Source organism: Harmonia axyridis, chromosome 4 (genome assembly GCF_914767665.1).
Source record: "Harmonia axyridis chromosome 4, icHarAxyr1.1, whole genome shotgun sequence".
Lineage (NCBI taxonomy): Eukaryota > Metazoa > Arthropoda > Insecta > Coleoptera > Coccinellidae > Harmonia > Harmonia axyridis.
In genome coordinates, this window is record NC_059504.1 from 31,849,414 (window position 1) to 31,873,782 (window position 24,369).

The 24,369-nt window shown below is 34.1% G+C and overlaps 3 protein-coding genes and 1 long non-coding RNA gene across 5 annotated transcripts in view; 1 reads left to right on the forward strand and 3 right to left on the reverse strand.

Annotated features, from left to right (window-relative positions):
• LOC123677417 (endothelin-converting enzyme homolog) overlaps positions 1-24,369 on the reverse strand; it is a 180,780-nt gene that overhangs the window by 60,061 nt on the left and 96,350 nt on the right. The window lies entirely within an intron of this gene.
• On the forward strand, positions 3,156-4,775 carry LOC123677418. Its single transcript, XM_045613919.1, has one exon. It carries the CDS (start codon positions 3,443-3,445, stop codon positions 4,193-4,195), a length of 753 nt encoding a protein of 250 aa, XP_045469875.1. The 5' UTR covers positions 3,156-3,442; the 3' UTR covers positions 4,196-4,775.
• On the reverse strand, positions 4,875-5,470 carry LOC123677420. The gene is made up of 2 exons (XR_006747102.1): positions 5,177-5,470; positions 4,875-5,063 (listed from the first exon to the last, which is right to left on the reverse strand). It is a non-coding gene; the product is annotated as an uncharacterized LOC123677420 (long non-coding RNA).
• LOC123677419 lies at positions 8,329-9,135 on the reverse strand. Of its 2 annotated transcripts, XM_045613921.1 has the most exons (5): positions 9,052-9,135; positions 8,919-8,989; positions 8,680-8,855; positions 8,562-8,621; positions 8,329-8,509 (listed from the first exon to the last, which is right to left on the reverse strand). In XM_045613921.1, exons 2-5 carry the CDS (start codon positions 8,965-8,967, stop codon positions 8,435-8,437), a joined length of 360 nt encoding a protein of 119 aa, XP_045469877.1. In that variant the 5' UTR covers positions 8,968-8,989; positions 9,052-9,135; the 3' UTR covers positions 8,329-8,434. The 2 variants fall into 2 exon arrangements, with proteins under 2 accessions (XP_045469877.1, XP_045469876.1); XM_045613920.1 differs by having other exon boundaries at positions 8,919-9,054.

Sequence of the window (24,369 nt, forward strand, 5' to 3'; positions counted from 1 at the left end):
TTGTTCTTATCTAATACTGGATTTTCTTAAAATGGAGTTACGAAGGAAAATGAGAGATTCCTGGGATAATTTTAAGAATAAAAAGTCCCATAAACATGAGCTCGCTAATGCATTGTTTTCGAGATACAGGGTGTTTCTTGTGTAGTCGTACTTTTTCGTGATGATTCTATCAGTTTATCGAATCTTAATTAATCTTCGCTACAGAATGGGTAAATAAGTATAATAATTAATTTATTCATCACAGCTTTCTTACTAGATGTTTATAATAATGTGAATTTTTTTCTCGATTACGGTTTTCAAATTGGTAAAAATGATTGACTAGGAAGACTACCTTCCAAAGGGACATTCCAGGGAAAGAAGATCTCCAATTAATGAATGTTTATTTCAATGTAAAGAGGAAGATAATAACAATAACAATGGAAAACGATATCGGCCAAATAGAAATTTACATCCACTCTTTAATTCTGTAATTTTCCTTTGGAGTATTCTACTAGTTCCCCATAGGCTTTACTTTTGATATTCCTGTTTGCGTATGCTGAACTTTTTATTTTCCATCGACAGGTTTTCTGCCTAAATATTTCGATGAAACCTATCAAAAATTCTTTCATTTTTCACAAGAATTTGGTACGCTACGAAGTTCCGACGGTACCAAATAAATTGCCAGCTGTCTGTGACCATCTGAAATCCGACCCGGATACCCAATAAAATAAGTAAACAACCTCTCGAGTAGCAGGTTTCGATGGCAGCAAGGGATGACAGACTAGCTACCATTCGGCGCAAGCTACTTGAACGCTAGCTACCAAACGCTCGAGAAAAACACTTCGTGAGTGGCGGGCATTAGAGCAAAGCAATTTTTTTGAAGATAAGAGTCAATTTTTTTAGAAGGTTGAGTTAAATAAAAAGGAAAATTCAGTAAATGAGTATGTTCAAGGAACTTTAAGTATTTAAAAAAGAAGAAATTGTTCTACTCTGAGAAAGGACTAGTTAGGTCAGACTCAGAAGTAGAAAAACAGGGATTCTTGATAAACTTTCAATTTTGTTTTGACAAAGAAATAGATTAGCTTTGAGTGCGCGAGTCGAGGGTGGAGTGAATCAAAAAGAATTAGGTACACGTCTCGTATGAAAAGTTGGAAAGGAGTTTATTAAAACTGGGTATACCAACCTAGCCCCGCAGGATAAGGGCAAGTAACAGTTGAACGATCTTTTGGGTGTCTTTTCATTTTTGTCTTGTTGAGTAGTCCTGATTCTCTCAAAATCAACGTTCAATAAATAATACTGTTTCGTTTTATTGAGTAGTGGGTCATTTGAGATATTTTTCTGTATCAATGTTTCGGCCGTTGAGTCAAATAATACAAATTTTGTGAATATTTTAATTCTGGTTTTTGGATAAATTATATTTAATTTTAAAGAATTACTCGATTTTAATTAACCTGGAAATCTAATCCTATCCCCAAGAAAGAAAATCAACAAAAAGACCTGTCCCTAGTGCGACGGGCCGAACCCCACAATAACATCTTTTTTTTTCATAGTCAGTGGAAAGCCGCTCTTTCATTGACACATAATACCCCCAATGAAGGGGTTTATTACAACAGCAGGCGAATGCTTGCCGAAACGTCGGAAACATCCAACCGCACAGATGATGGAAACAGCTCAAATAACTATCTAATACACGTCAAAATCATACATGAAATAAATTTAAAATCTATTACACATAAATTCTTCTACAGAATAATAACATATTATCTATCAGGAGCTTTCTGACAGCTATTTTGAACTTCCCAAAAAAGGTCAAAAATTTCGGGGAAGTCGGGAATCTGTTGAACTTCTTTACTCCCGCATATGAGGGTGACTTCTTATACATGGACAGCCTGTGTCTTCCAATAAGACTCTGTTTGCATTTCACTTTTCGTATGGATGCCAAAAAGAATTTAATTTAATGGAAGATACTGACACGAGTCAGTATGTTTGATATTCATCAAGCGAATGATGCGTTTTTGTCCCACAAATACCCTATGCGCGTGAATACTATTGCACCACAGTTTCGTTAAATAACTCATATGACTGTAAACCATCAATATACAGTACATTGACATGAGTACATCTCCCTTTGGTTTCACTGATCAAAGCAGACATCGTTGACATAGTGTTTCAAGTTTAAAAACCTCATCGGTCTTGACTCCCAATAATTTAGTTTCTCAGGTGTAGTATGGATGCTCCCAAATTTAACATCCTAATACAACTAGTTTTAAAATTCAGGCAAACGGTCTTACTCAAGTTCTTAGTTCTATTCATGTGTCGTCGCGATTAGATCGCATTTTATTGCTCCGATAACTAGTTTTCCGCATTCGAATAATAATCGATAGAAATCTTCAAAAATGGGTTTAACTAGAGGAAATATAGAAGAATTGAAAGAAATCGTTAAAGAGACAGTAGTGGCCGTATTGGATTGCTATTTAGATACCATTACTGAGAAAATAATGCTCAAGATTAAGGACAGAATGGAGGAGGAGTTTGAACAGCTGAAGTTTCGATTGCAAAATGATGAGTTTCCTTCTACTGATCGAAATTTGGAAGAACTAAAATCAAGGCTTCACAAGACCGAGTCTAATTTGGAACATTTACAACAAGAAAGTAAAAGAATTGTATATTCTAAAACAAGTTGCAGAATGGGCTCCTATTCCAACACGAATGCGAAATTCGAAAACGAGCGACGAAGGAGCGAGTTTTCGAACGCAAGAGTGTTGGAATTGCCTTCTGCAACGAGTATTAGACGATATTTTCTCTATTTCAGTCAAGTTTCGTGAAATATTGTCGAAATTCAATGAAAAATTCAGATTAAATATCCTAGTGACTTTTGTATTGTACCTTGGCAGTTGGTGCAACTGTTAGCAAAATTGACAGATCACGATATTTAAATTTGAATCATACATTTCGATTTTGTAATTATTTTTCATTAAACTCGTGAATTATGTCTGAGGAAATGAATTTAACACCCCCAGAATTGAGAGAAATTGCAAATAATGTTGCAAATAAATTAATACCTCAAAAATCCAAATCCTTATATGAAAAAGAATACGAAAAACTTATAAAATGGTCTGAAGAAAATTCTGTTACTAGAATTTCAGAAAATATTTTGCTAGCGTATTTTGAGCATTTAAGTCAGAAATATAAATGTTCTACATTATGGAGAAGTTATTCAATGTTACGTTGTATGTTGAATTTAAAACAGAGCATTGATATTTCAAAATTTGTGAAATTGCAATGTTTATTAAAAACTTTTTCGAAAGAATACAAACCGAAGAAATCAAAAATACTCGATTTCGAACAAATTGATAAATTCTTGAAGGAAGCATCAAATGATACTTATTTGGATATGAAGGTAACAATATATTCCTGTTGAGCTATGTACGCTTAATATAACAACTTTTAGGTAGTATTAATCATGGGGTATGCCGGGGCATGCAGAAGGGTAGAGCTCTGCAATATGAAGGTTCAAGACCTTCAATTCAAGAACGATTGTATTTTGGTCACTATACCAAATACAAAAACTTATAGTTCCAGGCAATTCATTATTTCAGACCTATTCTGGTCGAGTCTGCTTAGAGAATACTATAAACTGAGGCCATCACATACAGGGCATGATCGTTTCTTCATATTTTATAAATCTGGGAAATGCAGTGTGCAACCTATTGGCATAAATAAAATAGGTGGAATGCCAAAAAAAATTGCCAATTTTTTGAACTTGCCTGATTCAGAACTTTATTCTGGACATTGCTTCCGTAGAAGCTCAGCTTCCCATTTAGCCAACAGCGGAGAAGATTTAATGGCATTAAAGAGGCATGGAGGATGGAAAAGTTCAGCAGTTGCGGAAGGATATGTTGATGCATCTTTTTCAAAAAAACTGGACATTTCTAAAACTTTGTCAACTCAATTGAACAAAAATGCCCAAGATTTTGATATACCTCGGACTTCGACAGTTAATATTTCAGAATTCTCAACTCAAGAAATCAATATTACTTCACAACATCCAGTACATGATAATCAGCCTTCCACTTCTTCAGCATGTTTCAATCAAGCTCTATATAATAATGAAACACATCAGAATATACCAGGAATATCAACTTTGAATACTGGTTCAAACTGCAATATCACGGTCAAAATTTTCAATAATTGTACAATTTCTAAAATTGAATGAATTCCTATTTCGTTATAATACATTATATTTGTTCAATGTGTAATTACTGCCAGTACCCACTCAATTAACACCATTCATTAACACTTTCAAAGTGTTTCTTCAAATAATATATAGCTGATAAAGTCAGAATATTTAAAACTAATTTTCTCCTGAAAAATGTGAAACTCGGGTAACTTCATAGTATAAGGCAAGAATTATTCACTGTAGTCTAAAAATTTACCTACTAAATCACTTTATCGTCTACCAAAATCTCTTTGATTTGTTCGAATGTTAAAAATCATACCAACTATCTTCAATATTACCTGATGTATATATTAGACCTCACAACATGTTAATGTTCATTTTATTTTGGATTCTTCCTTTCAAAGTTCATAAATTGTTCAAAAACCAAGAATGTTTTGCTAACTAACGAAGATCAATGAATTACTCTCCAACTAAAATTTCCAATGTGTAGTGGCTTATTGAAATTTTAATTGATATCATAACTCAAAAGTATTGTCAGCAATTTAATTTTCGTTGGCAATGTGAAAGATAGTACATCTTTATAGCTCCAAAATTATTTTTGGAATGCACAGAATCAACTTGAACCTATAATTTCATCTTGGAAAATATACAACCTACATACATGCAGCTGAAAATATTGACCATTTAAGGATACTTGTTATGTTATAAACAATTCTTTTGATTTTGTATCATTCATTAAGTAACAAAGTCTTTAATCGGAGAAATGTACATTATACACAATCATAATTTTCTAGAAGCACCAATCAAACTTGATTCAGGATTCAAATTGCTGTTCAATAGTTTTCCTATAGATACATTTGTGCTATGTGTATTCATCTTCGTAATAGGAAAATTCCCTTCAGTCCTAAAAAAAGTTGTTTATATATAAATATAACCACCTAACTTATAGATCAGATCTAAAACAGTTTCCTAATAGTATAGATGATTCAAAATTAGCAAGAAGAAAATCTCTAGTACCTTATTTCTTAATGAAAATAAAACTTTTCCTCTCAACAATCGTTTTACTATATCCAAATTATATTATATTGACAATTCACCAATTGACGTTTGTTGAAGTTTGATAGGATTGGAAGTGAGTATTCCCGATTCAAGGGTAGGCAGCGCCCTCTTCAGCATGCTTTTTCGGCTAAAGGTAAGATATTGTAAACAAAAATATTTTGAGTGTTATTTGTGCAGAAAGAAATATGATGGACAAAGAAAATAGTGTATTCCTCAGTTTAACTGAATATTTCCGGTATTTGGAAGCAACTCCAAATAATAGGAATGTGATAGAAGGTGAATTCATTCTTATCAGTGACGGCTCGTCAGGGTCGGCAGGGTCGGCCGGGCCGACCCAAAAATTATCAGGAAATAGAAAATAGTTCTAGATATTCAATTCATTCAAACTCAATCGGAGTTATCGATTTCGATATCCAAATTCCCTCGGTAATGAATATTTCCACTCAGAACAGGAAAATATAACTTATACCGGCCAATATTTTCTTTCGGACCCACCTAATATTCGATTTCCAAAGCATCCAGCGTTGTTATTCCCTTTCATAAATTGTAACAAACCACAATCGTAAATGGTTACTTTTCGTAACATCACCCCAAACAAGTTATTCCAGAATTGTACGTAACACCGTAACATTAGGTCTGAAATGTAACACAAATGTTACAATTATACAATTGCAACTCCTGGAATATCACTGAAAGCATCTCATCACGTTAGGTCGGCCGAGAGCCGATGGCGGAACCAGCGCTACCGAGAGCGCTACGTAAAGGAAAAGATACTACGACATACGCCCAGAATACGACCACTCAGTAGAACGGCACAACAACTCGATGTAAGGTCGCTTCCCAATACACAGGGTCGGCTGGCCGGTTATCCTATTGCAGAGCGTCAAGCAGCAACTTTTTACAGTTTATTTCAAATATTTGATAATTAAATGAATGGTTAATTATGAGACATTATGTCCTAATCAGAAAATAACTTATTTATGCCGTTCGATAGTAGCTATTGATTTTCAGATCATGAAAATATAATAAATATATTCAAATGAATGGTTGATTATGGGATATAACGTCTTAATCAGAAAAAAACTTATTTATGCCGTTCGATAGTAGTTAGGTATTGATTTTCTGATCATGTACTGGGACAATGCTATCTTCGGCAATTCAAATATGCTGAATGGTATTACGGAATTCATTTTCTCAAATAATATTGTTTCCGATGTTCCTGAATTATATAAGTTATTTTGTATGATTTTGTCCCTGCCACCAACATCCGCGTCAGTAGAAAGAAATTTTTCAGCGCTCAAAAGAATAAAATCTTTCAGTAGGAACATGATGTCTCAAGACCGTTTAAATAACCTGGCACTGATATCAATCGAAAGAGGTTTAGTTAAAGAACTAGCCAGAGGAAACATTTTTTCGAGAAAATAATTGATGACTTCGCGACAAAGAAAGATCGTCGAATTGATTTGATCTATAAAAATGAATAAAGGGTAAGCAAGCTCATACATTTTCGACCAGAATACATGCGGTCATTTCCACAATATTTTTTGTGGTCTTTATATGATTTTTTTATATTTTATACATTTATTTATATGTTTTCGTGAGAGGTTTTCTCTATGTTTATTCAAATATATATTTTATGTTGATAATTGAATATTTTATTATTTCTGTTTTTTCAAGAGTTTCATTTTATTTCAGTTTTCATTGATTTGAGAACTACATTTTTATATTGGGTTATAATAGGGCTATTCTAGGTGAGGTTTCCCATTAAAAACAAAAAACCAACCCGTCCTCTTGGGTGACGTGGAAATCTATTTGTTTATATATATTCATTTATATAGTTATAAGTATGATAAGGGGTGTGGGAAAATTTATATATATTTATATATATATATATATATATATATATATATATATATATATATATATATATATATATATATATATAACCACGCTAGTGTGAATTTAAAAAAAAAATATATATATATATATATATATATATATGTGTGTGTGTGTGTGTGGCCGACCCACATCTCGAGGGCACGAGCCGTCACTGATTCTTATTTAAGAATAATCGTCCATTATCTAAAAAACAAACAAAAAAAATATATTGAGAAAATGTTACACCATATTTGTAATGAATAATTGAAAAATTAATATATTTTTTGAAATAAAATTACAGTTATTCTATTTCCACTTATTTATTATTTAAATAACAACTAACCCATACACCGAAAGGTAACAAATGGGATACAGATTATATATATATATATATATATATAAATAACAACTGTTTCGCTACACAGAAGCTTTAGATTTAACATCTATATTGCTACTCGAAATAAAGGCAAAATACAAAAATATTCAGAAATTATCTTCAGAAAAAATGGGGCTGGACAGGTTTACAATCGCACAACATATAATCATTATTTCTTCTATTTAAGGAACCAGGTTCCACGGTAAAACATTACTCAAAATTTTTATTCTCTGGTTCACACGTTTGATATGGACTCTTGCTCTAGCTATGAATATATTTTGTTCAACCTCCTGAAGAGACATTTGTTTTCTGTTTCGCATGAATGGTGGGCGAATCAGTTTTATTCCGTTTTCCGAAAAAATTTCATCAATTAGAAAACTTCGATCCACCATAATGGCATCCTCATTAGGCTTCAGGGAGGATATGAGACCACTCTGCTCAAAAATTATTTTGTCAGATGCTCTTCCACCATAAGATTCACTGACAAAACTGATCAATCCTGCAGGCGTCACGGCCACCATGAATTTTACAGTGTTATTCCCTTTATAGTTAGAATAACATCTTACTCTACAACACAGGCATTTAGTTCTGTGAACAGAGATTTCTGTACAATCAAGAATGACTCTCACATCAGTAAATTGCTCAAAGTGTTGCGGCAAATTATTACGAATTTCCTCAATAGGTGGAAGATAGCTCGCAGGTTTCAATACTGTCGCTAACACAGTTAGCATGTCATAAAAAATTTCTTTTATACTTTGGGAACTGATGTTTCCAAAGAGTAAAGACAACACAACATAGCTAGTGTCATTCTTTAGTTTTGTAAATGTATTTTTTCCCTAATATTGAGGGATGAAACAAAATTTTCTCTTTTTATTCTTAATACTAAAATTTCAATAGTTTTCAGCATTTCGAAAGAATTCAACCCTGTCAAGCTGTTAAGCTCTTGATTTGTAGTAATATTGTTACAAATTGTCCTTATTGATAAAAGCACATAGAGCTTCAGCAGCCAACAATTCATCAGGCCTGTGAATCATTTCCTGAAATTTCAATATCATCATTTGATTCAACTAGAATATCTCAATACTTTACCTGAGCATGAAGTTCATTTTCATCTTGATTTTGTGTCATTACTTCACAGTCAGATTTCAACTGAAAATTTTGTAAATATTAGATTTATTTTCATTTAAAAGGATCATTATATAATTACAATTGGTTGTTGCACAGGATCATATCTAGTTAAATTCCGTCTTTCTATCTTCTTTATGTTCTCATGAGTACCTGTAGGAAGGTTTTTTGTTGGGACTGCATTTCTTTTCAAATTTCGGCGTCTCAAGTTAGTTTTTCTCGGTCTCAAACACAAATCTGCGTGTCTCAGCTCCTTACCTGAATATTGAAAAATATTACTACACATGGAGCTCCATTGATACTGATATTTTTACAACTTACTTTGTGTATGAAAATCAGACTCTTCAAAATGCTTTGAACAAACTTTCATATATATTATAACTCCTCGAACACTAAAATATAAAAATTTAACCTGCAGAAATGCACGCCGTCAAAGCTTTCACTCCTACCGTACCTTAAGCCGATATTACAGTTTCTTCCGATAGGTGGCTTGGGGATGAACTTGAATCGCTAATAGACAACCACAAAACGAAAAATATAACTAAAAAACGATGCTGTAATGAGTTCATTACAGCACTGTTTTTTAGAACTGTAATGAACTCATTACGATACTGAAATAGAGAAACAATGTTATTGTTTTTGGAATTCCGGAATGTGATAATTCGGATCTGAAGAAAAAACTTATAGCCATGTGTCAAGATAAAATGGTAAACATTGATGCACGATTTATAAAATCCTGCTACCGTTTAGGAAAACGAGTTAAAAACAAAATACGTCCGATTATTGTCAAATTTTTAGATGAATCTTATCGTAATGAATTTTACTCATCAAGAAAACTTTTTGTGGGATCAAAGGTCTTTGTGAAAGAAAATCTAATCAGAAAAAGAATCGATATATTCAAGTATGCCATAGCGAAATTTCCCAAGAATGTGTGGACTGTTGATGGTATAATTAAGGTTAGAACTGAAAAAGGTGTAATTTCAGTTAATGATAAACAGGACGTAGATTCCTTAGTTTAAATGAGTTGATAATGATTGAATTGAATTGTATTATTATGTTGTATGATGTAGGTGATTTCTATATAGGTTTAGTTCTTATACGCTTATCGGGGTAGATTCACTGTATATACTGCCTACAATTGTCGTAGAGTTTGATCGTGGAATTTTTTTTTTGACTATATTTTTACTATTCTTTTGCTATTGTAGTTGTATAATGGATTGCTTCGAATCAGAATTGGATGACACAGAGAACAGATATTTTGGTGTTGATGATGCTAGAAAGGAAATTGAATTCGATATGTCTATCGAATATGAATATGGTAAATTTTAATATACGTAGTATACGAAAAAATTGTGATGATTTGATGTTATACTTAAATGCCTTGGAGTTTGATAAAAAAAAAAAAAAATTTATAACCTCCTCTCCCAAGAACTTAAATCAAAAACCACTGTAGGAAGTAAAATTTTCAGATATCATCTCCGAATTTATGTATTTGTTAATTCTGATAGGTTCGAAGCCATCCTATCGACATATGATAATTTTTTGTTTTCTGTTTTTTTTTTTTACATTTCTTTGGTTTGTTATGCCTTTCAATTGGTAATCCACATTTTTGTTGTTCCTCTTTCAATAAATGTATTGATTTTTTGTATAACTGGGGAGAATGTTCATCAGTTGTAGAAGCAGATAATGACAGCATACAAGCTTGCTTAGGCTGTATATTTCTGCAAGTGAAGTTTTTGTCTGATGTATATTTATACCTATTGATGAATAAATTGAATTGAATTCTATTTTTTAAGTGTATTCTTGCTTCGGTAGACTTTATTTATTTTATTATTATTTTTTCTTTTAAGGTTAGCGCATTAATTTCAACATCTCCATAGTGGGTAGATAATTGTAATTTACTGTTCAAGCAATTAGAAGACGACATTGGACACATACATTTCGATCAATTCTCATCAGTTATAGCATATTTTACAATTATCAATGGATGCTGCCTATTTTTGCTGAATTATTGAAATAGTTTTCAAAAATGATAGTTCAGAGGCTATATAAGTTTGTCAGTACAAGGCAACTTTAAAGGAAACATATTTGAAAATTGTTATTCATAATACGAGTGCAGAAGGCATTGATATTCTACCACGAGTCCAAAATTCAAAAGCGAGCCACGAAGTGGCGAGTTTTTGAATGAACGAGTGGTAGAATGAGCCTTCCGTACGAGTATTATACATTATTTTTTCAAATTCATTGCATTTTTATTGAAATTAATGAAATATTTCCGTTAATATCATTTAGTGATTTTTGCATAGAAAAATGTTGGTTGGCAAAACAGATTTCTTCAAGGCAAATTGATGAATTGACAGATAAAGCCGTGGCGGAAAGTGCGGAGTATCAACATATGATAATAAAATATAAACATGAAAACTATGCGTTTCTGATATATTGTCGCGATTTTGTTCTACAAGATGTGAAAGAATCAACGGAAAAACCACAGAATTAGAGAGAAATAGTTCTGATTGGCACTCATTTCTCACGCATACCTACAAGTATTAGAGAATTTGAAACTCATGGTTTGCCAAGGAATGATTATACTCATTTGCCAATTGAACTCCGCATTGCGTAAAATGTTTCCTGCTCAATCTAAAGGAGAGTTTGCTTATATAAAAAAAAAAAACCGGCTACGAACCTTTATATGTGATATAGCTTTATTAACGTAACTGGTGAACTCTTGTCAAAAAAAGGGTTTTATGTAGCACCCAAACTCAAATATTGCCCTCTCATCTCAGTGGATATAGAATGATCCTTCTCCACCCCCGAGCAGTTGAAACAATATCAGACATTGACGAATAGACGTCATATACAGAAGACCTCAGGAAGCACCAGGAGATATAGACAGATGTTTCATCAAATGGGAATGGGAAATATACAAAAATATGTTAGCACTCTGCTTAATGCCACTGCTCACGGTCAAAATTACTAAACTTCTTCTGAAAGCTTCTCTACTAATAACATCACCGTACAAACTTAGGTGAATTCTATGCTAGGAGGAATAAGGATTTGCGCTAGTCGGAATAAGGGAGCTCACGGGTGGTAGGTGTCTCACGCTTCTTAGCCTACACACGAGTGGCTCTACCCTCAGAAACGAATTGTTTTCGACCTATCCTATTCTCCATTAGAGCATTCGGGAAATACCAAAACCTTGATGAGCCGCCGGACACTAAAGCTGCACGCGTAGAGGAAAGTCGGCGTGCTTGAAACATTTTTCTACGTGTTCTTTGGAGGTTTCAATGAGAATGCTCTCATGGTTAAAGACGTGAGGGTGGCTCTAACACAACCCAGCAGCTGCTGACAGGCGCTTACTCATCAAGGATCGATAGATAGATAAGTCCCTGCGAGTATTCGATTTAGATGCTTTGATTTCAGCAATGTCACTTTTTCTTGGGGTGCCCTTCCGAATGTTGACAATCAACATGGCAATAAGCTTTATTGGTATCGTTCCTAAAAAATTGTACCGAAGTTTATCCATACCATTCGCGGAGATGGCACAACTATGAATGTCTCCTTCTGCCTGATCCCCTCCTACCTATTACGATAATATAGTACCAACTGTATATTGAGTCATGCGCATATGTGTAAATGAATATACGCTTCGAAAAACAGCCAACCTGATACAATGGTAGCATTAAATAAGAAGTCGTCATAGAGAACAAGTCTAATTATTATTATACATTTCCCAATATAATAAATAAGAAACATGGTGTCAGATGTTAAACCTTGAAGTCAAGTGTTTAAATCAAAAAACAATCATTAATTCTTCAAAATCAAAGTTAATTTTGATTGAATATTGATTGTGTATTAATCGCAACATTCGTGATGGATGAAGAGCTGAAAGTCATATCATCATGTCGGTGATGTCAAGGTTAAATGAACACGGCAGAGCCATGTCGTTTTCTGAAAGTAGAAAAGAACAAGAATATGAAGAAAGAATGGGAAACATGGCCACAAAGATACAAAATTTATATTATGGCTACCACTTTGGACTAGAAAAGTTGCGATTTTACGTCATAATATAGGACCTGATGGACTGGAAATTTATTTCTGGGAATTAATGAAGCTTTCATTCATGATTATCTACATTTCTCTATTTCAGAAAGTATTTGTCGAAGCATAATAATATTTGGAATGTGAAGTCGATGTACCGATGTTATTGACCACTGAAAAAATCAGCAACTCGCATAGGGATACAGGGGTTGATTTGTCATCCCTCATATCCGAAAATTTTATAAGTCGGGAACCGTTCGCCGGAGTAAAACGATATTTGGCATGCGGAATCGTTATTCTGATATGATTAACCAGAAAAAAAAGCAGCGAATCGCATAGGGATTCAGGGGTTGATTTGTCATCCCTCATATCCGAAAATTTTATAAGTCGGGAACAGTTCGCCGGAGCATAACCCTATTTGGCATGCGGAACCGTTATTCCGATATGATCAACCACTGAAAAAATCAGCGACTCGCATAGGGATACAGGGGTTGATTTGTCATCCTTCATATCCGAAAATTTTATAAGTCGGGATACGTTCGCCGGAGCATAACCATATTTGGCATGCGGAACCGTTATTCCGATATGATCAACCACTGAAAAAATCAGCGACTCGCATAGGGATACAAGGGTGGATTTTTCATCCCTTATATCCGAAAATTTTATAAGTCGGGAACCGTTCGCCGGAGCATAAGCATGTTTGGCATGCGGAACCGTTATTCTGATGTGATTAACTACTGAAAAAATCAGCGACTCGCAAAAACACACAAAGCTTTTAAAACTTCATAACACGTTCAATCATTGACTCGATAGACAGGATCTATTCTGAGCATTCGTTTCTACGGCACCTTGAGGTAGAATGCATGGCGCCTTTTTTTTTACATTTTTACACTTTTTCCCCGATAGGCATATTCCATGATAGCTTGTCCAGATTTCAGTAGTTTTCTTTAATAAATTCGGCATAGATCACATATTCCATTCATGAATTCCTTGCGGGGTTCGGGAGTGTTCGTTAGGCATGAAGTATGCACCTTCCTTTTGCAACTTCGGCATTTATATATATATATCGAAATCAGATTGTCTTGAGCAATACAAGCATCTAGCTTGCATTTTTGATGATTTCTCTAGGAAAAACCTTTTAACAATATTGCGGAAGTTATTAATATCAACCTTATCGTTTAACGGTTCTGCCAAAAGGTATTTTTTGAAGTAATACAATATAAACATTCCATAATTGAAATCATCTTCTTGATATATTATTGGTTCGTCTATAACTTTCCACGATTGAACTTCTTCATTTCCATCTATTATTCATTTGAATCTCTCGAAATATTGAAATTTCCTTTGTTCAGCTTGAATTCCCGTTCTTCTCAAGAAATCCATGAATGAAATTTTTTGGCATTGACGTCGAGCATGATTAGTACAAAATGACTGTTGTTTTCATTAATTGGGAGTGCTACGTAATCTTTTTCAATAACCAATTCATTATTCGCATCTAAGTTATCGAAAAATAAATTGCTGGCTTTTTGTACTGAAAATTTTTGAATTGTATCCTGTGAATCAATCAGGCAGAAATAATTATCAATCACAAAACTTGTCAAATAATTTCGGGGGTTTAGACTCAAAAATAGTGTCGGGGATATGCAACATCCCTGGCGTAAACCTCTATCTACGTTAAACTTCCTTGACACGTTGTTACCAATTTTTATTCGTGATGTCGATCCATCATAGAGATTTTTCAGTGCTTTTATTAAAGTATAACTGATATTTGTTTCCTCTAGTGCTTTCCATAACATATATGTAGCAAGAGCACTGAAGCAATGGAAGAAAAAGTGCAGCGGAATGGGGATCGATTTGGGAGAAAAATGCTTATACACTCTCCAGTTTGCAGACGACCAGGTCCTCATAGCGAATGACAAAGATGATCTGGAATATATGGCTCGAAAACTGCACGATGAGTATAAAATGTGGGGTCTAGATATGAACACCGAAAAAACGAAGTACCTGCCAATAGGAGCTCCGCCACAGAATATTCAGTTAGAAAAAGAAGAAATTGAAACATGTACCGAGTATACTTACTTGGGGGTTGAATTTGACTCAACAGGAAAAGACGACAAGGAAATTAAGAAAAGAATAACCCAAGCCAGACGAACCATAGGCTGTTTGAATGGAATATGGTGGAGCTCTGATATTGGTAGAAAACAGAAATACACCATCTATGAGACCTTTGTCAAGAGCGCTCTAATATATGGCGCAGAAACATGGAGAATAACAGAAAACAACAGGAGGAAGCTCGAAGCGACTGAGATGGATGTTTTTAGACGATCTGTAAGAGTATCCCGAAGAGATAGGGTCAGAAACGAAGACATCAGGCGGCGTATGGGAGTGGATGGATCATTGACAACTGATATTGAAAGAAAACAGCTAGTATGGTATGGACATGTACAGAGGATGAATGTGGACAGACTGCCAAGGATGACCATGCACTGGATACCACCAAACCGCAGGAAGCGAGGAAGACCCAAGAAATCATGGAAGGAAGGAATAACCAAGGCTATGAGTGATAGGAATCTAAGAGAGGACCAATGGAACGATAGGAACGAGTGGAAGTTAGGCATCGGACAACGTCGCCGGACGTTCTAAAACCGATTATATATATATAGACTCAAAAAATCACTCATCTCTATCTCTCTAACAGGACATGCTACATTTTCGAAAAATGCAACAACATAGTTGCGTTCTGACGCTCCCCTTGATTAAGTTTCTGTTTGCCAGCGATCAGGTATATTTTTGTAAAAGTTTATATCTTTCACTAGGCCATTCGGAAAAAATTCTAAATCTTTGAGTGTCCTCCATTTTCTCTCAATTGAATTCTCCAAACTATCAAATCAACCCCTGTATCAATATGCGAGTCGCTAATTTTTTCAGTGGTTAATCACATCAAAATAACGATTCCGCAAGCCAAATATGGTTATGCTCCGGCGAACGGTTCCCGAATTATTACATTTTCGGATAAAAGAGATGACAAATGAAACCCTGTATCCCTATGCAAGTCGCTGATTTTTTCAGTGGTTAATCACATCAGAATAACAATTCCGCATGTCAAATATGGTTATGCTCCGGCGAACGGTTCCCGACTTATAAAATTTTCGGATATAAGGGATGACAAATCAACCCCTGTATCCCTATGCGAGTTGCTGATTTTTTTCCTGGTTAATCATATCGGAATAAAGATTCCGCATGCCAAACATGGTTATGCTTCGGCGAACGGTTCCCGACTTATAAAATTTTCGGATATATAATCATATCAGAATAACGATTCCGCATGCCAAATATGGTTATGCTCCGGCGAGCGGTTCCCGACTTATTAAATTTTCGGATAAAAGGAATGGCAAATCAACCCCCGGACTATGCGAGTCGCAGATTTTTCCAGTGGTCAATTACATCGGTATAGCGATTTGAAATTCCAAATATTATTATGCTTTGACAAATACTTTCTGAAATTGAGAAATGTAGATGATCATGAATGAAAACTTCATCAATTCCCAGAAATAAATTCTATAATTGATTTTTCTGTATACCATTCCATTGTTTCGCTGCAAAATCATGAACTACGAAATCCTCATGTCCTCTATTGCATGTTGTAACGTTATTTCAATAAAAATTTTGGCTTTTTTCAGTACGCCACTGATGACCGCGTTCGGGTGTTTCCGTCAAACGGTCTGCTGGAAACGGTCTGCTAGGTTCACACCCGTTGGAATCGGAACGTACTGCAAGTGCACTAAGGGTATCCACACCTTATAGGTGTCGTGAGAAGTCCACGTCAAGTGAAAAAAGGTTCGGATCCGGAAGTCAGTCTCAACAAAAACCTTGTGGTAGATGTGGTCAGTTCCATCGTCAAAAATGTCCAGCTAAAGGATTGAATTGCAGATCATATAACTTATATGTATAATCATTTTGCAAAATGTTGTCATTCCAAAAATTCAAATAAGTCTTATAAAATATCGAATGTTGGAAATCATCCAAATATAGTCGTTAAGAGAACTGAAAGTAATGAAAACTCAAAAAATGAATATTTTTCAGGAAATTTTTCAAGCCGAAATATTATGAACTTCGAATCAAATGATGAATTGACCTAGATTTTAAAGGAAAAATAGTTGAATGTATAATTGATACAGGAGCAAATATTAATGTCATGTCGGAAAATACATTTGAAAATTTAGAGTCGAACAATGTTAAAATGAATAAAGTAGATATTAAAGTCAGTGGCCTAGGAGGTAATCGAAATCCAATATTATAGGTGAATTTAATATGTTTTGCAAACACAACAATTCTAAATTCAAATTATCCTTTGTCTTGGTCGATATATTGATTTTAAAACTATTCTTGGATTACCCACTTGTAAAAATTTAAATTTGGTCAAAAGAAATTTTTGTGTCAATCTAATTCAAATATGCATTTTTTGCATTTTTTTGATGAATCATTCGATGGTTTAGGTTGTGTACCGCAAATATGTTCAATTTCAACGAGGCCAGAGGTTCAACCAAAAGTTGATGCCCCTCGAAAGATACCTTTTCGACTACGCCAGACATTGAAAAAGAAATTGGAAAAAATGGAGGCTCAAGGTGTGATAGAAAAAGTCACGAAACCTACTGAATGGGTAGATTTCATAGTCAAAAACCCGATAATTCTCTGAGATTTTTTTCAGATCCTAGAAATCTGAATGAGGCTATTTTAAAATCTCATTTTCTTTTACCTAACTTGGATGAAATAAGGCACAAATCAAAAGACGCAACAGTTTTTTCACATCTAGATGCATACTCAGGTTTTTGGATGCTTAAGTTAAATAAAAAAGTTCAGATTTAACAACTTTTCAAGAATGCTTTGGTCGTTATACAGGGTGGCCACTTTTTCAATGGGATTGTATTGGTAACTTTTAAACCATAAGAGTTAGAAGGTCGGTCAAATGGACAAAAAGTTGCATACATAGAAGCATTATCAAGCAGTTCAAACAAATCGAGATTATCAGGGCCGATTTTCGAGATATCATAAGAAAAGTAAATTATGTCATTTTGATTTTTCTTTTTTTCCCACTTCATTTCGAATATCATCAAAAAGTGTCACAGGAATTTTTTATTTGACAGTAAATTATCCTCAATTTGACGTAATCAGATTTCGTATCCAACGTTTCGTACTCTCTGGGCCACCCTCAACCTAATTTTTTTCAATACAGACCTGCATATTTTATGACATTTTTCGAAACAACTTTTAACGCTGAATTCAATGATATATCATACAATGTCATTCAAAGTAGATTTTCAGGTGATTTTGACCCTTATCCAATTTTCTTAGGTTCGGATCTGTATTACCTTCATTTAGTTTAATTAACAACATGCAATATGCAATAAATTTCGATAAGAAAATCAACTTACCCATCTTGAACTAAATGGAACATCAGAATCAAAGCAAGAAACCAGTATACTGGTTTCTTTGTTCTTCTTTTATAATAATCATTTAAATATTTCAATTCATAATAATTAAACGAAAGTATCATTTAATGAAAGAAAAATCAAATGATTATTCCAAAGTTAATGAAAATTAATGAAGTAAGTGTTCGAAATGTCCACCATTTTGTAAAATGCACTTTACGGTTCTGGAACCCATACTTCTTATACATTTGCTTGTTTGGTCTCCTTGAATACCTTCCAAAACATTCTCAATTCTCTCGCGAGGTATCACTATTGTTGTATTTGTCATTTGTTCCGTTGAAACAAATTACAGAATCGAAATTTATTTTGAGAGCATTACGATATAATTTTTGCAAGGCTTGGTATTCAAATTTAAAATCATTGTATTCGCGTCTCTTGACTATTTTATTAAGAGCAGTTTTTGAACAATTCCATTGACTGGCCTCAGTTCTCGATTTTTTTTCTGGGTTCGATTGAATTTGGGTCAGAACATTGATATCGTTAATAGACTTGTTTTTTCTTACATACACACCATTAATTTTGGATGAGGGTCAAAATCTCCTGAAAATCAACTTTGAATGACATTGAATGATATATCGTTGAATTCAGCGTTAAAAGTTATTTCGAAAAATGTCATAAAATATGCAGGTCCGTATTGAAAAAAATGAGGTTGAGGGTGGCCCAGAGAGTACGAAACGTTGGATACGAAATCTGATCACGTCAAATTGAGAATAATTTACTGTCGAATAAAAAATTTCTGTAACATTTTTTTATAATATTTGAAATAAAGTGGGAAAAAAAGAAAAATCAAAATGACATAATTTACTTTTCTTATGATATCTCGAAAACCGGCCCTGATAATCCCGATTTGTTTGAACTGCTTGATAATGCTTCTATGCTTGCAACTTTTTCTCCATTTGACCGACCTCCTAACTCTTATGGTTTAAAAGTTACCAATACAATCCCATTGAAAAAGTGGCCACCCTGTATATAATATAACTTCTTCGTTATATATAATATAACGTCTTCTATAAGGAATATCGTCTGCTTCAGAATTATTTTATGAAGTAATGGTAGATATCTTTAGTTCTATGAAAGGTGCACTAATTTTCATCGATGTCATTCTTATTTTCGGTAAAGATCAAAAAGAACACAATGAACGTCTAAAGGCAGTCTTGAATAAAATGAGAGAAGTCAATCTGAAATTAAATTAAAAAAAGTGTAAGTTTGGTCTTGAAAAAGTAACATTTTTTGGTCATGAATTCTCTTTTATAGGTATAAAACCAGATTAAAATGAAATACAAGCAATTTCAGAAATGCCGAGTCCACAAAACATCAAAGATTTGCAAAGTTTTTGGGTATGGTCAATTATTTATGTATGTTTTGCTCTCGCAGAATAAAGACGTAAATTTAGTGCTCCTGTACAAATCTACCGAATTCTACAAGAATACGGAGTTTGAGAAGAGGATTTTTGTGACAAAGTTGTGAAGTAAATTGGTGGCTATATGGGGCTGTTGTTACATGGGGCCATAAGTTTCAAATAACGCTAATAAAGCTGGATTAATAACAAGAATTAAGACTTTCTCGCACCATTAAGTTATCAATTTTCATCGCGCCCAGCTGACTGATCGGGATAAGGAGTTCCATACAGTTGCGGATCACTCGTGGTAGAATGTCTGATAATGCAGATCATATTTCGGCTAAGAAATTATTGGACGAAATAATCAAAACACGAAGGGAGTTGAAAAATAGTATCACCGCATCCGAAACAAGGCTCATTTTGGAAATACAGAACCTAAAAAACAGGATAAATAATTTGGAAGAGGAAAATTTACAATTGAGGGAACAATTGGAACAAAGCAACAGAAATCCCAATAAAAACAATATAATCGTATTTGGGTTGAAGAAGAAAAATGATGAAATAATAACAAAATCAGTTTGCGATGAAATAAGCCAACTTCTGGACGTTGAACTGGAGGAATTTGAGATAAACGACCTTTACAAATTGGGAAAGGCTGAAAATAGTCCAGAAAAAGAGACAGCTTTTCAAAAACGCCAAAAAATTGGAAGGAACGGGTGTATCCATTGCAAATGACCTTACTATCCACCAACGTTGTACGTGTATGTTTGGTATATTTAAATTCGGCTTCGAAGGACCTTGTGCGTATGTGGAATGAATTAGACGGCTTCGTGGACCATGAACGAATGTGGAGATTGGTTGGTTGAATTATGAAAATGATCTTCTGGCTCTAAGTACCGTGAACGATTGTATGGAATGATTGATTTCTTGCTTGCTTGATCGGCTCCAGTAACTTGTGGTGTTTGTGCTTGATTATGGATGTAAGAAAGTACGTATGATTTTTACTGTTTAATATGTTAACACAAACACTGTATATGACTGTAATGTTATAATAGTAATAACTTGTGAATATTTGAATATGTAATGAATGTTGAGTTACTGATTGACTTTATGTTAACTGAGTGAATATTGAATTCTAACTGGTGAATGGTGAATAACTGGAAGCACTCTCTGGTGGTGGGGCAATGGTGGGAGATAGCATCGAAGCAGGATTATTCTTCTTCCTCTGTAAGCCTTAACATCGCGGCCACCCTGAAAGGTTGGCTTTCAATAAAGGATTTTCATGACCTTCCTATTGTCAGGCGACAGGTAATGACTTGATCCTTGCTAGATATTAAACCTCCGTTGACAGGGGACTGATTATTGTCCACTCCTGGATGAAGATCCGCGATTCTTCCCAAACGCCATTGATGTTGTGCAATCTGCTGTGGTCTTGGATATCTTCAAAGGTGTATAGGGAATTTCTGTGAATTCCCTTTGTTGTGCAACCATCAATGAGTCACCCACAAGGAAGTGTTTAGGTGTAAGGGGGGATAGATCATTAGGATCGGAAGACAATGAGGTAATAGGACGTGAGTTGAGAATAGTTTCAATCTGACAAATAACTGTATATAAACCTTCAAAAGTGAGATGAGCGTTTTTAACAAACCGAAACTAAAAGATAGTTTGCAAAGTTTTCAATTTTTTGTTGAAATCATATTTCCAACAAGTTCAATATGGACAACCTCAGTTATGAAATGAACAGATATATAATATGCCTTTACCAATTTCCTAGATCTTAACTGAACAGCTTTAATACTAATGCGATCTGCAAAGTCAATACCAACAATAGAAAATTGACCTTACGGAAAGAGCCTTGAAGTAATATAGTTTTTTTTTATGATAATTGTGAAAGTATGTGATTTTTGAATTTCCGCTATATGATTACCGACAAGTGTTCTCTTTAGAGAACGGATATTCAATGTTTCCGTACAAATCTTAAAATAAATTTAATCGGAATTTGGACTCCGAATTAATCCTCATGGGTTTATAATATCATTATGTTTATCGAATATGAGAAAATTTTCTGATTTTGAAATTTCGATGAGTTTTTTCTTGTCTTGTAGTTTCAAGTTTCCAAAAATTTTGATGTTGTTCATTATTGTTATTATTTAAATTGCAAAGGACGGGTGAATTCAAATGCCTTGCGTAATTAATTGGGCCTGAAACGATCCAACCTAGTTTGGTATTCTGTAATGTGGGGCAGTTACGATGGGTTTTAATTTGTCCAGAGCATAAGATATCGAAAAATATACTAGAACCCAACAATACATCAACAGAACCGGATTTGTTTAAGGAATCGTCAGCTAGGGTAATATTGTCTGGTAGATTCAAATTTGAAATGTCGGAAGAATTTTGAGGTATATGATTTGTAATTTTATTAACAATTAAAAATTTGTCTTTTGTTTGATAATTTCGATTATAATAATATTTTTTATTTGAACATAATAATAATACATTTAATTACATTATAGAAAGGAATGTCCAATTCAAATAAACAATCAAGAACAGAGGCTCATCCAAAACAGAATATTGCCTGTGTGTTCTATTCGAAATTAAATTTAATTTTTGTATGCCCTTATAAAAATTAAAAAGTAGCCATGTCGGGAGATAATTGACAACTTTTGTGTCCAAATCGGTGTATGCCTGTCTTATATCGGTGTATGCCTGTCCTATTCCGGTGAAATGCGTCTTGTGTCGGTGGTAATAGTTTTTCATGTTTATAATCTATTATTAATTAGGTCATGAAATCTATCTCGCCCTTCCTCGCATATCCATCTCCTCAAGTGTGTCCGAAATCTTTTCGGATTTCTCATCTTTGTGATCGTCTTAGGAATATGCTGGTATATTCTAGGAGCTAGATATCGACTTGATCGTTGCCCAATTCTTCTTTCCGCTCGAGGTAATTTATATCCGCCTAATTTTTGTCTTGTCCCATATTCGTGTTCCAGAGTTGATAGCTGTATCTTTCCTTGTTGTACTTGCTCACTGATCTTCAAGCAATACAGCTGTTTAACGTCCATGATACCTGACATTTCAAACAATTCATGTGTCGGGTAAGTAATTCTCTTATTGTGTATTATTTTTATAAGTCTTTTTTGGGCAATGTTTACTTGCTCAATATGGGAGTCAAAGCTCGCACCCCATCCTACGTTACCATACGTTATCTGAGACTGTGCTAGAGCAAAGTATACCATTTTTAAGTGACGTACGTCTATTAGTCTCTGCAAATACTTGAACTTGTACATAAGCCCTCGTAGCTTTTTCGCAACGTATTGGCATTGGCAGTCCCATCTCATATGCCTATCTATTATTATGCCAAGATATTTCATACAACCATCCTTCGCTTCAGAGATCCTAAGATTTGTTTGATGGATATTTATAGGTCCCAAATTGGGAAGTCCTGACTCGTAGCTTGAAAAGGGTAGGTAGAATGATTTCTGCATATTCAAAGTTAACGTATTTGCCTCTAGCCAATGCTTGATGTTCAGAAATTCTCTTTCGATCTTTAGCTTCAATTCTGCCCATGTATCTGCTTCATAAAGGATGACTGTGTCGTCAGCGTAACTTATAATGTTTCCACAATTCTTCATCTTCAGGAGGTCGTTTATATATATAATGAACAATAGAGGTCCCAAGACTGTTCCCTGAGGTACTCCGTAAGTTGTTTCTCTTTCACTGCTGATTTCGCTTCCTATTTGTACCATCTGTTTCCTTCTTGTCAAGTAACTTGTCAGTAATTTGTGCATTGTACCTCTGAAGCCATACGAATATAATTTTTCCTGCAGTTTCTCATGTGAGACAGTATCGAATGCTTTACTTAAATCAAGGAACAAACCTATCAGTGGCAGTCCCTTATCTAATCTTTCATAAATATGCTGCGTTAAATCTCTTATTGCATCTTCTGTAGAACTATTCTGCACAAACCCGTACTGTTTTTTTGAGATTATGTTGTGTTTCTCGATGAAACTATCCATGCGCTTTTTCAATAGTTTCTCTAAAATCTTTGAAAAGGCTGTTAACAAAGTTATAGGTCTATAATTTGTGATTTCAGTTCTTTTTCCACTCTTATAAACAGGTTTTATCACACCACTCTTAAAACATTCAGGAAAGACTCCATCTGCAAAACATCTATTGAACATATATGCTACAATATCAGCTATTTCATCTTTTACATATTTAATTGTCTCCGCTTTTATATTATCGATCCCAGGGGATCTTTTGTCTTTCAGTTCTATTATTACATCCTTTATCTCTTGAGCATTTGTAGGCACAAGGAAAAAGCTTTCTCTAACAGAGAACTTATCTTCGATGAAATCTTTGGGTTTTTTTATTTTACTAGCGTAAACAGAACCCAAGTTGGTGAAAAATTTATTAAAAGCTTCTGCTATTTCTTTTTGATCATCAAGCATTTCGTTATGTTCGTCCTCTATCTTTGTTATGTTTGGCTTAGGTCTAGTTTTATTGAATATCTTATTAACATGTTGCCAAATGATTTTTGGTTCATTTGTACTCTCGTCAATGGTTTTCTGTATGTATATTCTCTTGGAATGTTCAATGAGCTTCAGTAATTTATTTTTATAGGATGTATATTGTTGTTTTAGAATTGAATTTTCAGAATTTTTTTTAGTTAGCTTATAGCGGCAATTTTTTTCGTTTATTGATTTTAGCAGTGCTTTTGTAATCCATGGATGTTTGGGAATGCTTTTGTTATTTTTGATGACTACGTTTGTATTTTTGCGGATGTAATATGAAAATTTGGAAATGAACCTCTCAACCAATGTGTTTGAATTATTTTCCGTGCAAATGTCCCCCCATTCCTCCAGCATTAGATCTGATTTGAGTTTTCCTAAGTTCAAATAATTTC